The 12,177-nt window shown below is 44.8% G+C and overlaps 1 protein-coding gene across 1 annotated transcript in view; it reads left to right on the forward strand.

Annotated features, from left to right (window-relative positions):
- The first annotated feature begins 254 nt into the window (after nucleotides 1–254).
- The window catches only part of NINJ1 (ninjurin 1), a 54,426-nt gene continuing 42,503 nt past the window's right edge, over nucleotides 255–12,177 (forward strand). Inside the window, exon 1 of the mRNA XM_020981271.2 lies at nucleotides 255–626. Within this exon, the coding sequence (XP_020836930.1) occupies nucleotides 552–626 (75 nt within the window). The 5' untranslated portion in view covers nucleotides 255–551. The remainder of the gene's footprint in view (nucleotides 627–12,177) is intronic.

Here is a 12,177-nt window from a genome sequence, read left to right on the forward strand (position 1 = left end):
TTACTGTCTGGGGCTTCTTCCAAGAATCTGAACTTCTGTGCGCCTCTGAGGTGGCAACAGGTGGTCCCCCTGGTCGGGCAGGAATACACTCTGATGGTGCCCACACCAGCATTCGGCACCCTCCTCCTTCAGCCCTCAGCCCAGCCTCATTCCTCTTCCTACTCTTCCCTCCCGCTTCATTCACAAGCCTATCTAGCCCCGCCCACGATTTTTTCCCCCTCCCTACAAAAATACAGAACAGTATATTTACATTTTATTTTCTCCGCCCCCAGAGAAGGAGGTGGTGGGTTTGGGGCTGCGTCAACCTCCTCCTCCTCCTCCTCCTCTGCCGGCGAGCGGAGCGGGAGAAAGAGGGAGGTGAGGCAGGCCCGGGAAGAGAAATCCATCCGGGGCTGGTCCTGCAGCCTCGCCGAGCCGCAGAGAGCCAAGCGGGCGCGGGAAAGGGCCCCAAGCTGGACGGGAGCGCAGCCCAGCCCGGCAGCCCTGCGGCGGCCACCAGCCCTGCGGAGCGCGCTCTGCTCCCCGACGGCGACGGGGACGCGGGCGGCGGCATGGATTCAGGCCCGGAGGAGTACGAGCTGAACGGGGATGTGGGGCCCGGATCCCCAGCCTCCTCCGGGGGCAGGGTGAGTAGGTGGCCCCGGGCAGCGCTGGGACAGGGGCCAGAGCTGCGGGCTCCGGGGGAGACCGGCCAGGGGAAATGGGAGGGGGCGGCGCAGAGGGCTCCCCGGGGTATGAACAGACGAAATGGGAAAGGACAATACACAGGGCTCTCTGGGGTCTGGCCAGAGGAAATGGGAGGGGGGCAGCGTAGAGGGCTCCCAGGGATCTGGCCAGACGAAATGGGAAAGGACAATGCAGAGGGCCCCCCGGGGGTCTGGTCAGGGCATATAGGAAAGGACAACGCAGAGGGCTCCTTGGGAGGTCCAGCCTGCAGAAATAGGAGGGGGCTCCCCGGGGGTCCGGCCAGGGGAATTGGGAAAGAACAACGTAGAGCGCTCGTTGGAGGTCTGGCCAGGGGAAAAGGGAGGGTGCAGCTCAGCAGGTTCTATGGGGGTCTGGCCCAGGGCTTGGTGGCCCCGAGATTTGACAAGTACGCAGGTGGTTACTGGAGCTAAGGCAGGAGGTTGGGGGGGAGTACAGGTGGTTCCTAGAACCAGGGCAGGCGATGGCGGGGTGGGGTGGGGGCAGCGCAGCTATCTGGAGCCAGGGCAGTGAAGGGGCAACGCAGCGGGTTTCTTTATCTAGGGTAGGAGGTTGGGAGGGCATGGGGGGGGTGGTACAGGTGGTTCCAGAAGCCAGCTGATTTCTGGAGCCGGGGCAGGAGATTGGGGGCAGCGGTGTGGGGGGGGCAGGTGGTTCCTGGAGCTAGAGCAGAAAATTGGGGGAAGGAGCAACGCAGCTGGTTTCTAGATCCTGGAGATTTTTCGGGGGGGAGGGGGTTGGAGACGGCACAAATAGTTCCTGGAGCCAAGGTAGGAGATTGGGGAAGGTGGCAACAAAGCTGGTTTCTGTATTCAGGACAGGAGTTGGGGGGCAGCACAGCTGGCTCCCAGGTCTGGCGTGTGTGGGATGCAGGCCAGCACCCGTTAGCTAAGGCTGGCCCAGGTTAGACTCATCTTCCCTAAGGCTACGTCCGGTTGCTGTGCAACACTGTAATAGTGGGGTGGTGGTGGTGGTGGTGATAATAGTGGTAAGGAGAGGGGCTGTGCCAGACTTCAGCTAAAGAACTCTCACCAACATCTGTCCTTTCATAAGCACTTTTCAAGTTACTTTTTTATTCCTGCCCACTGTGGTTGAGGTTGGTACCTTTTCTCCCACCCCCACCCCCTTCTTGTGCAGTTCTTGAATTTCTTCTCTCCACACCTTCTCACTTACCCATTAGCACTAGTTTAGGCCACTTCTGCCAAAAGTTTTACAGCAAAGAAGAGACAGAGTTGGAGGAAGAAAGAAGCAGAGAACCCTTGCTGGGTTTTGGGGAAAGTAGCATTGGATTTGGAAATCTGGATTTGATTACCTGCCCTGCTACTGATTACACCTGTGGCCTTGGATAAGTCTCTTCATCTGTGGGGGCCTTCAAGTATAAAATAAGGGTTTAGATCACTGAATCCCTGCTAGCTCTAATATTCTGTGATTCAAGCCTGGGATTGTGACCCCTTTAAAAGAAACTCCTTAGTCTCTCTAGGTGTTCCTCCTGAGTTTTCCAAACATGATTAAGGTGAATTTATTTCTTTTAAAAAATAACTATGCAAGGGGCAGCTAAGTGGTGCAATAGATAGAACGTTGGCCCTGGAGTCAGGAGGACCTGTGTTCAAATCCAGTCTCAGACACATAACACTTACTAGCTGTGTGACTCTGGGCAAATCACTTAAATCACTTTGCCTCACCAAAACCCCCCCCAAAAAACAACAACCCAAAAAAACCAACCAAACGAAAAAACCCGAAGCTATGCCAAGGGTTTTCTTTTTCTTCTCCCCCATGAGGGGAGAGGAAGCAGAAAAAAATTATTAATAACTTTAGAAAGTAAAATTTATTCTAAAAATTATTTTAAAAATAACTATGCCACAGAGTTCTTTTCAAAGAAAGGTGAAGCAGGAAATCAAAGAGGGTTAGGGGCCAGGCCTCTACAGAGGCTGGAAATAACTCCCTGAAAAGACATTGCCCCTACAATTGGTGATTTTTTTTTTGTTCACTATTCTTTGAAGCTTTTGACTTTGTCCCTGACCTCTTTTCCCCTTGAAAAGCTCTTCTTTTCCCTTCCTGCCTAACCAAGAGCAGAAGTAGCTGGAAATACAGATTACTTCTGTAGCAAAGATATCAGTGCAGGCTGGAGATGGGCTTGGTTAAAGGTGAAACCAAAAAGGTCCCTTGTTGGGCCTTTGCTGGAAAAGTATGAGGAGACACTGAGCAAATTTAAATTAGCTCTGATATTATATATACCCATTAGGTGCCAACAATAACAAGACTGGGGAAGATCCCAGCTCCAGACAGTTTACATTCTTTAGCTCTTGATTAATTTGTCTTAGGGGTAGTCGAGTGGAAAGATTATTGGACCTGAGTCAGCAGAGACCTGGGTTCAAATGTTTCACCTACTACTTAACTAGCTGTGTGACCCTAAGTCCTTTCAGCCTCAGCTTCCTCAACTATAAAATAGAGATGATAATCCCAGGAGTATTTAGCTCTTCAGGATGTTTTGAAGATCAAATGAAATGCCTGCAGAATGCCATAGCAGGTCACCTCCCTTTATACCTTGCCCTCCCTCTGCCCGACTTTTCCTTACCTAACCCTTTACTTGCTTTATTGTCCTCTGGTTATGGTTGCCTTGATGGCTCATTTGTATCTATCTTGTGCTTGAAACTCTTTCCTCATAGCCTGCCCAGGAGGTAGATATTGCAGGTGGGTAACAGCTTCTGATTCCAGAGTGACTCCAGGGGGAACCACCGAGAGCTGGGTCCTGGAGGCCAGAGGATACTGAAGGAGAACCTGGGGAGAGGGTAGGGTGGAGGAATAGAAAGGAGGATGAAGAATAGTGAGCAAAGAGCGTGATGGTTGGGAGGGAGAAAGGAGTAGGCTCTAGGTTTTGAGTTGGAAAACTCAAGTTCAGGTTCCTGCTTCATCCTTTGTGACCTTGTGGCAACTCTCTGGGCCTCATCTATAAAATGAGGGAAGTAGATGAAATGATCTCTAAGACCTCTTCTAGCCCCTGTGTTCTGTAATTCCAACTAATAACATTGTCATATAATAGCTGTGTGACCTTATTGAAGTCATTGACCCTCAGTTTTTTCCTCTGTAAAATTAGATCAATCAATTAATGCCCAGGACCTCAAATTACAAAGAAGGGTAAAAACAGCCCTTGCCTTCAAGGAGTAATCTCAGAGGTACTAGCATCTGAGGAGACCTGGAAAAGCCTCCTGCAGAAGGTGGGTTAATTAGCATTTATTAAACACCTACCGTTTACCAAGTTGGGCAGCTAGGTGACACCAAAGAGTGCCAAGCCTGAAGTCAGGAAGACTCCTCTTCCTAAGATCAAATCTGGCCTCAGACACTTACTAGTTCTGTAACCTGGACAAGTCACTTAACTCTGTTTGCCTCAGTTTCCTTATCTGCAAAATGAGCTGGAGAAGGAAATGGCAAACTGCTCCAGTATCTTTGTCAAGAAAACCCAAATGGGGTCATGAAGAGTTGGCCATAGCTGAAATAACTGAACAACAACAAATGTTCCAAGCACTGGGAGACAGGCACCCGCCCCCCAAACCAAGGCCCCAGACAGCCCCTGCTTTCACAGACTTGAAAAATCTAATGGGACAGAAGGATTTGAACTGAGTCTTGAAAGAGGCTAGGGGTCAGAGATGAAAGGGAAGAACATTTCAGGGACAGGGCACAGCCAGTACAAAGACATAGAGATTGGAGATGGAGTCATATGCAAGGAATGTTAAGTAGGCCAGTGTAAATGGATCTTAGAGTGCATGGAGAGGAATAAAGTGTGAGAAAATTGGAAAAGGGGGACAGGGCTGGGTTATGAAGTATACCCATTGTACAGTTTTTATGGGGTCCAAATGAGATGGCCAATTTGGAAGGGCTTAGAATGAAAACTGAAAAAAAATGCAAGGGATCCCTACACCTTAGCCTGGACTCAAATTTGTATTGCTTCAGGGTTGTTTAGGTAGTTGTTCAGTGTTATCTCTCCATTGAGGAAAGTGTCCATCCTTTGTCTCCTCAGGGAAGGAATGCATTCCTGTCCCTTTGTGTGCCCTCTAATAACAGGTTGTAATGTCTTTCCTGTGGGAAGTCAATGGTGGGAACTTAAAATAATCAAATTTCAGAGCTAGTTCCTAGTCCTGCCATGTTGTTTTTTTTTTCCCCCAGAAGAAAGTGAAGCCCATAAAGTGGGAGTGTCTCTTCCAAGGTCACCCAGCTAGTGAGTAGTGAAGTTGGGACAGGAATTCAGGCCTTTTAACTGCTACAAGCCCACATCCAGAAATTTTTGTAATACTAAATATAAAAGGAATGGAAGAATTGCCTTAGGCCTGAGCATGTTCCTTACCCCACCCCCTTCCCTCTCTTATTCCTTCTTCACCCTTTCCCACTCCTCAGCCAGGAGCAGTGTTTCTACGCGGTGTTTCTACAAAGGCCTGCAGCCTTTGGCTGAAGCTTAGGCAATACTTATGCTTCCTAGGTTAGCCTCTGGGCTGTTCCCTTGGGAGTTTCAGAGCTGCAGAATACTGTATGTGCTGGGTTCTCAGGTTTACTGGGCTGGAGGGTGGCTTGTATCCCCATGGGATTCTGGTTCTATAGGGCTTTTGGTTCTCCCTTCTATCTCATCTGAGACTATGTGGCTCGAGGGTTAGGGATGAACTCAATAGAAGGGTCAACCTAAACCTGGTGATAAGGCAGTGATAGTAACACAGAACAGCCATTCAAAAAAGACTGACTGGCTAACTCATTCTCAAGGAGGTAAACACCTTCCATGGGTCTCTAAACAAGCCTTTACTAAGTGTGCCAAGCACTATGCTAGGTGGGGGAGAGACAAAGGCTAAGATGAAAAAAAAAAGATGTGTCTACCTTCAAGGAACTTCCTTGGTTCACAAATAAATAAATACAAAATAATTTACAGTCACAGAATTCCATACAGCTGGAAGGAGATTCACTTGTCATTATAGACTCATAGCACCTAGAAAGACCTTAAAGAATAGCATATTCCTATCCAGGGGTTCTTATCCTAGGGGTCTATAGATTTCAGGGTGTCTATGAACTTGGAAAGGAATGGGATTTACACCTTTTTTTTTACTAACTTGGGTTTCCTTTTAATCCTATGTATTTTAGCTTATGCATTTAAAAACATCATTTTGAGGCTTCACTAGACAGTCAAAGGGAATCCGTGATAGAATTAAGCTTAAGAACCCTTGCTTTAGATTGACTCTATAGGGCAGGAGTGGGCAACTTGTGGCCTTGAGGTCTTGAGGCTGCATGTTTTCCACTTTTGCTCTAGGGTTACAGCTCAACTGTAACTTTGATTCTTGTGGAAGATTTGATTAAAATACTCTGAAGCTTGTTTTCACATGACTATAAACTGCTGCATTATTTTTATGGTTTCCTATGACTCCAAACTATTTCCAGACTGTAAGCCCAGCATCCTAAATGAAAGACGTGTTCCTTGCCAAGTTTCTAAAACTGTATCCAAGGTAGCCATTTTGAAAAAGTAAAAAAGCTTAATTATTTTTGGTCAGTGAGTGCCTTGGTGGCTGGGAGGGGGAGGGGTGAGGAATTAGAATCTGCCCAAAGGTGTCACTTAGCTATGTATTACTCGCTCTCCAAAAGCCTTCTGATTTTGCGGTCCAGTTAAGTTAGTGCTCTTGGGACATGTTGGGTTGCTACAGCAGCTGTGGCTGAGTGGCCATCATGAAAACTAGGGATGAGGCCCCGCAAATTATCTTGGTCCTTCTGTGGGGCTGGGGCAGACGACAGTTAAAGTAAATATTTGTTAAAAACAAAACAGTCACAACTTAAAGTGTGTGTGTGTTTGTTTGTGTGTGAAAGAGAGAGAGAGAGAGCCAAATGAACCAACCAATGAAAAAGTACTTAAAAATACCACTATCTGGCCTGTGTACAAACATGTTTCTTAGAACACCCTCTGACTCATTATTGTAGGCTTGGAACGGTGGGACACTATAGAGGGCAGGTTAGGGTTTTGTCTATGTCCAGGCTTGTTTTAGATATGCTTAGATGGGGATGCATAGTAAGAGGATTCAGGAAGGTGAGACATCAGTGTAGGAAATAATCGGAGCATAGGCCTCCAACCAGAAAGGTGCATTGGGATACTGATGTGGTTCTGCAGGTCCCCTATGCCCCCCTTTAGATTGGTAGCTCCCACATTTGAGAGCAGAGTCTTTATCGTATTTCTCAGTTCCATCTACATTTCCCAGTCCAGTGCCTTGTACACTTGTTCAATACTTAGGATAATAGATTTAGAAATGGAAAGGACCTTTGAGATCATATAGTCCAAACCCCTCATTTTATTAAGGTCATGTTTTGCTCTGAAAAATCAATTGAAAAAAAGTAGATAAAATACCAATAAGCAAATTGGGACCTTTTGTTCTCTACAACTTTTAGTCAATTACGTGATTGTCAATATGTGGTATACTGTGGAATATTGATCAAGAATGCCTGTCCCCTTCTTTTTTGCTTTTATTAAACTATTTTTTTTTCAATTAACAAGAATGTATTTTCTCTCCATCCTCTTTAGCCTTTCATTGGGGGGGAAAAAAGAAAAAGAAAACCCTTGTAACAAATATGCAGTCAAGCAAAACAAATTCCTACATTGTCCATGTCCAAAAATGTATGTGTCACTCTGCATCTTGGGTTCATCACCTCATTGTCAGGAGGTGGGTAGCATGTTTCATCCTTGGTCCACTTGAATTATGATTTGTCATTACATTGATCTTAAGTCTTTCAATGTTATTTGTCTTTATAATGTTATTGTTCTCATGTAAACTGTTCTCCTGGTTCTGCTCACTTCCCTCTGACTCAGTTCATACAGGTGTTCCAAGGTTTCTCAGAAACCATCCCTTTCATCATTTGACATGGTGTAATAGTATTCCATTACATTAATGTTCCCCAATTGATGAGTACCCCCCCCTTTAATTCTTTGCTATGACAAAAAGAGCTGCTATAAACATTTTTGTCCATTTGGATCTTTTTCTTCTTTGGTCTTTTTTTGGCTATAAGTCCTATAGAGATATCACTAATTCTCAGGGTAATCACAGGTTGGTAACTTTTGGAGCATAGTCCTAAACCATTTCCCAGAATCCACAACTCTACCAACAGTGCATTAATGTGCCTCTTCCTCCCCCCCCCAAGATTTGTCATTTTTGCCAATCTGATACAACCCGTTCATTTTATAGATGAGGAAATGAAAACCCATAGTAGTAAGGTGACTTGCCTCCGATCACAAAGGTATAATAGGTATAAAGGAAGAACAGGTATTTAAACCCAGCTCTTCTGACCCCAGATCCAGCACCCTTCTCCATGTACCATTGTGCCTTACTGTTAGATCTGTTTCTAGGAAGATAGTTTTGGCAGCTATGTGGAGGATAGAGAAGGGAGAGCCTGGATGCAAGTAGGAAGCTATTATTGCAACAGTCCAGGTGAAAGCTGATGAGGGCCTAAACTGAGGTGGTAATAGCTGGAAGAAGAGGGGATAGATGCAAAAGGCTGAAGAAATGTCAGAACTTGTGAGCTGATTAGATAAGGGCAAATTTATATAAAGCAGAGGAAGAGGTAGGAAGAGCATTTATGGAGGATCCTGAAGGGGTCTGGGCACTTTCATGGGCAGAGGTGGGTGGCCCATGGATCTGTGATTTCAGTGATATGCATACTCCCTCCAGTGATGTAGGTCTTTCATTATGCATAATTCTTGCCTGTGCCTTTCTATAAATATTCTACAAGGGTATTTTCAATGTCAGGGCCTTCCTCTGGTTCCCTTCACAGTTTGTGGATACAAATGGAGCATGTAAGCCAGGCTTGGGCTGGTAAATATTTAACAACTGGCTTTCAAAACAAAAGCATGTATATATGACACACTTTTAGATTTAATCTGCATTATTGCCATTTTCTCCATCACTTTCTTAAGTCTAGACTATAAAAACTCCCCCAATAAATCAAGTGTGTCCTGATTTCTGGCATATACACATTCACACTGCAAATTTAATAGTTGGCTCTGCTAGGTGAGCTGGGTAAGCTCTGCATTGGTTTCCCTTTGCTTTCAACACGTGAGTACTCTGCCTTGTTTTCCAGCTATGTACCTCTGATGGCATCTCTTCTGTTGCTGCTTCTGGGCAATTCTTGTTTTTTTAATGTGTTGTAACTTGGTCATGTCCACCATGCACTCTCTGCTGCCTTTTGGCAATAGAATACCACACATAGTAGGTGCTTAATAAATGTCTGTTGATTTGAATTCTGCCAGTTACTTAAGCTACACACTCCTTCTACCACGTTTTCTTCTACCAAAGTTCCCTAAAGAGAGTCCTCAGCTCACTTAAGGACTTACTGTTCGAACTGCCTTTCCCCCAGAGACTTCTCTGTTACTCCAAGTTCCCTTTTTAAGGTGTAGAAAAATGAAAGATAGCCCCTCGCAAAGTAAGAATTGATAGCAATCTAGGCATGGCTATGACCTAGGACTAGATTGTGTAGTATATGTTCTGTAGGAACTCAGAAGAGGGAGAGATCAAAGTGGGATTTGAAGATGAGTAGGATTTGGATACTTGCATCATATTCAGAGCTGGAAAAGCCCTTAAAGACCACTGAGTCCAACCCCTTCATTTTATTTTATTTTATTTTATTTTATTTTATTTTATTATTTTATTTTATTTTATTTTATTTTTTAGGCAGTTGGAGTTAAGTGACTTGCCCAGGGTCACACAGCTAGTAAGTGTCAAGTGTTTGGTCTGAGGCCGGATTTGAACTCAGGTACTCCTGACTTCAGGGCCGGTGCTCTATCCACTGTGCCACCTAGCTGCCCCTACAATCCCTTCATTTTAAAGATGAGAAAACTAAGCAACTGAGGAATTTAGTTATTTTCCCAAAGTCACCCAGGTATTAAATGGAAAGTCAGTATTTGAACCCAGATTTTCTTGACTCCAAATAAAGTAGTGTTTCCACTTTGTCATGCTGTTCTTTCTATTATGACACACTGAAGGGAAAGTGAGGTCTTTCTAGTATAGAAGGCAACAGTAGCCAAAGGCACAGCATTGGAAGTCTCCCGTTCCAGTACTGGTGAGAAGACTGGCTTGTCGAAGGACTATTAAATAGCCTTTGCATGGAGGGAAGTCAGAGGAGGAGTTAAGATCAGCAAGTAGAGTGGGACCAGATGAAGCAAGGCATTAAAAGCGAAGCAGATTGGCCTTAGTTTTAGTCAGAAAATAGAGGGGCAATTTTTATAGAGTACAGAGGACTTCACAACTATGTCTCAGCTGTCTTCTTACCCTGGAATATCCCTCTGCCCCTGGGGGGCATCCCTTGGTGAATTCTTCTCAGGGCCTCCATTTTGGAGAGGGACCTAGATTGGCCATTCTTCATTCCCAACTCTGTTTTTGACTCTCTGAACTTTGCCACCATGCCTCCACTCAGGTACGTTTCTTCTTCCCTGCTCTCCCACCTTCTCTTCCCTTTTATGTACAGTATTATCTTCCTCTACTACAATGTAAGCTCCTTGAGGGCAGGAATCATCTTGCTACTTGTACGTTGTGTCCCCATTGCTTATCACAGTGTTAAGTCCCTAATAAATGCTTGCTCAGATCCATAAAGGCCTGCTCTTTTAGGACAAATTCAAGCCTCACTTCTGGTATATCCTACTTTTTGTGACTGTAGGCAAGTCATTTCATCATCTAGCATTTCTAGCGGCTCACTAAGACTAATTTACATGTGATTTGCCCATTCTACATCAGTGGAATTTCTTCCCTGGGAGTTCCCATTCTGATGTAATCACAAGTCCAGAAGCCATCGTAGCTTCTTGAAAATCCTTTCGACTGGCCTGATGATTCTACTGTTGTCAGCTGCTTCCAGTCAGTGAACTCCCCTACAAATATAGATCGATACCTGCTTAGCTGTTTGTGATTTTAGAGAGATGCCTGGGAACCTGAGAGATTAAGTGACTGATCCAGGGTCTCAGGACCACAGATTAGAAATAGGGCTTAAACCGAGGTCTTCCTGTCTCTGGGCTAGCTTTCTATCCTCACTATTCTGTGCCGCCTCTTGAGTCTTTCAATAGGGGAATAATGTTGTATAGGGCAAATTATTCCATTTGATTCTCATGACAGCCTTCTCAGATAGCCAGGGCAGGTATAATTATCCACATTTAACCACTTGAGGATATAGTAGACGTTTATTAAGTGCCTAGTATGTGCCAAGCACTGTGCTAAGCTCAGAATGTAGGTCTTCTGACTTCTATTTCAGTGTTTTCTCCTCTATCTCATGCTGCCCATAACTTGAGGAAAGAAATATTTTAAGAAGATTAATGTGGTAGTGATATGCAAAATAGTTTAGATGGGGGAGAGACTGGAAGTGGAGGAGTTTCCATGTAGTGAAGGAAGTTCAAAAGGTTTGTTTTTCTCCCTACAGTCACATTTTTTCCACCCTCTTCAAGTAAGGAAAAAAAAATGAGGAAGGGAAACTGTGGGTGGAGGGTAGGGGCATCCAGGGTTATTGCAATGTTTGTAATATGTAGATTTCTAGAAAGTAAGACTTGGTGGGTAGCTGGCAGCTTGGAGGCCAGGGCCAATGAATTCTGGGATTTTTTTCCCATTAAAATTCAGTTTAAACAAAATATTATTTCCTTCTCCAGACTTAGACTTCGGGGTGGTTTTTTTCCCCCATGTGTAACATAAGCAAAAACTAATGGAACCCCAGCAAACACAGGAAATCATGAAGAAGAAAAGGGTGGTGGGCTAGTAGGAGTACAAGAGTTAGCCCCTGGACTGAGGCTTTCTTTGGCACCCTCCAGAGGAAAGACCAAATGTAGCCCATGAGGCTGGCAGGAGGTGTCACTTTCTATAGGGCCATTTGTATTATGGAACACCCCAGGTACGGGGCCAGGAAGATACTAAAGAGACAAAAGGACAGAGGACCAAAAAATGCCTATTTTATGGAGACTCAAACAGGGTTATAACTACAAAAAAGTCAATTACCCAGGGCAGGTAAGGCAGAGACAGTTTTGACCAGTAACAACAGATTCTCAGCCTTTTTTCAGGATAATAATAATAGCAATAGTAATAATAATAATGAGTAGGATTTATAAAGTGCTTTAAGGTCTGTAAAGTGGTTTACATGTATTATCTCAATTGATATGACCCTGTGAGATTAATCAAACCAAAAGCATTTATTAAGGCCCTACTATGTGCCAGGCATGGTACTAAGCCCTGGAGATACAAAGAAATACAAAAACAGTTAGTTATTACTGTCAAGAAGCCCCAGCTCTTGTGGGAGATACAACATGCAAACAGCTTTGTACAAACAAGATGTACAAACAAATGGGAGAATATCTCAGAGGAAAGGACCTGACGTTAAGGAGGACCAGGAAAGGCTTCTTGCAGAAGATGAAATTTTAGCTGAGACCTAAAGAAAGCCAGGGAAACCCTGAGAAGGAGATGAGGAGAGAATTCCAGGCATGGGGGGAACAGCCAA

This window comes from Phascolarctos cinereus, unplaced genomic scaffold (genome assembly GCF_003287225.1).
Source record: "Phascolarctos cinereus isolate Bilbo 61053 unplaced genomic scaffold, phaCin_HiC Scaffold_4;HRSCAF=312, whole genome shotgun sequence".
Taxonomy (NCBI): domain Eukaryota; kingdom Metazoa; phylum Chordata; class Mammalia; order Diprotodontia; family Phascolarctidae; genus Phascolarctos; species Phascolarctos cinereus.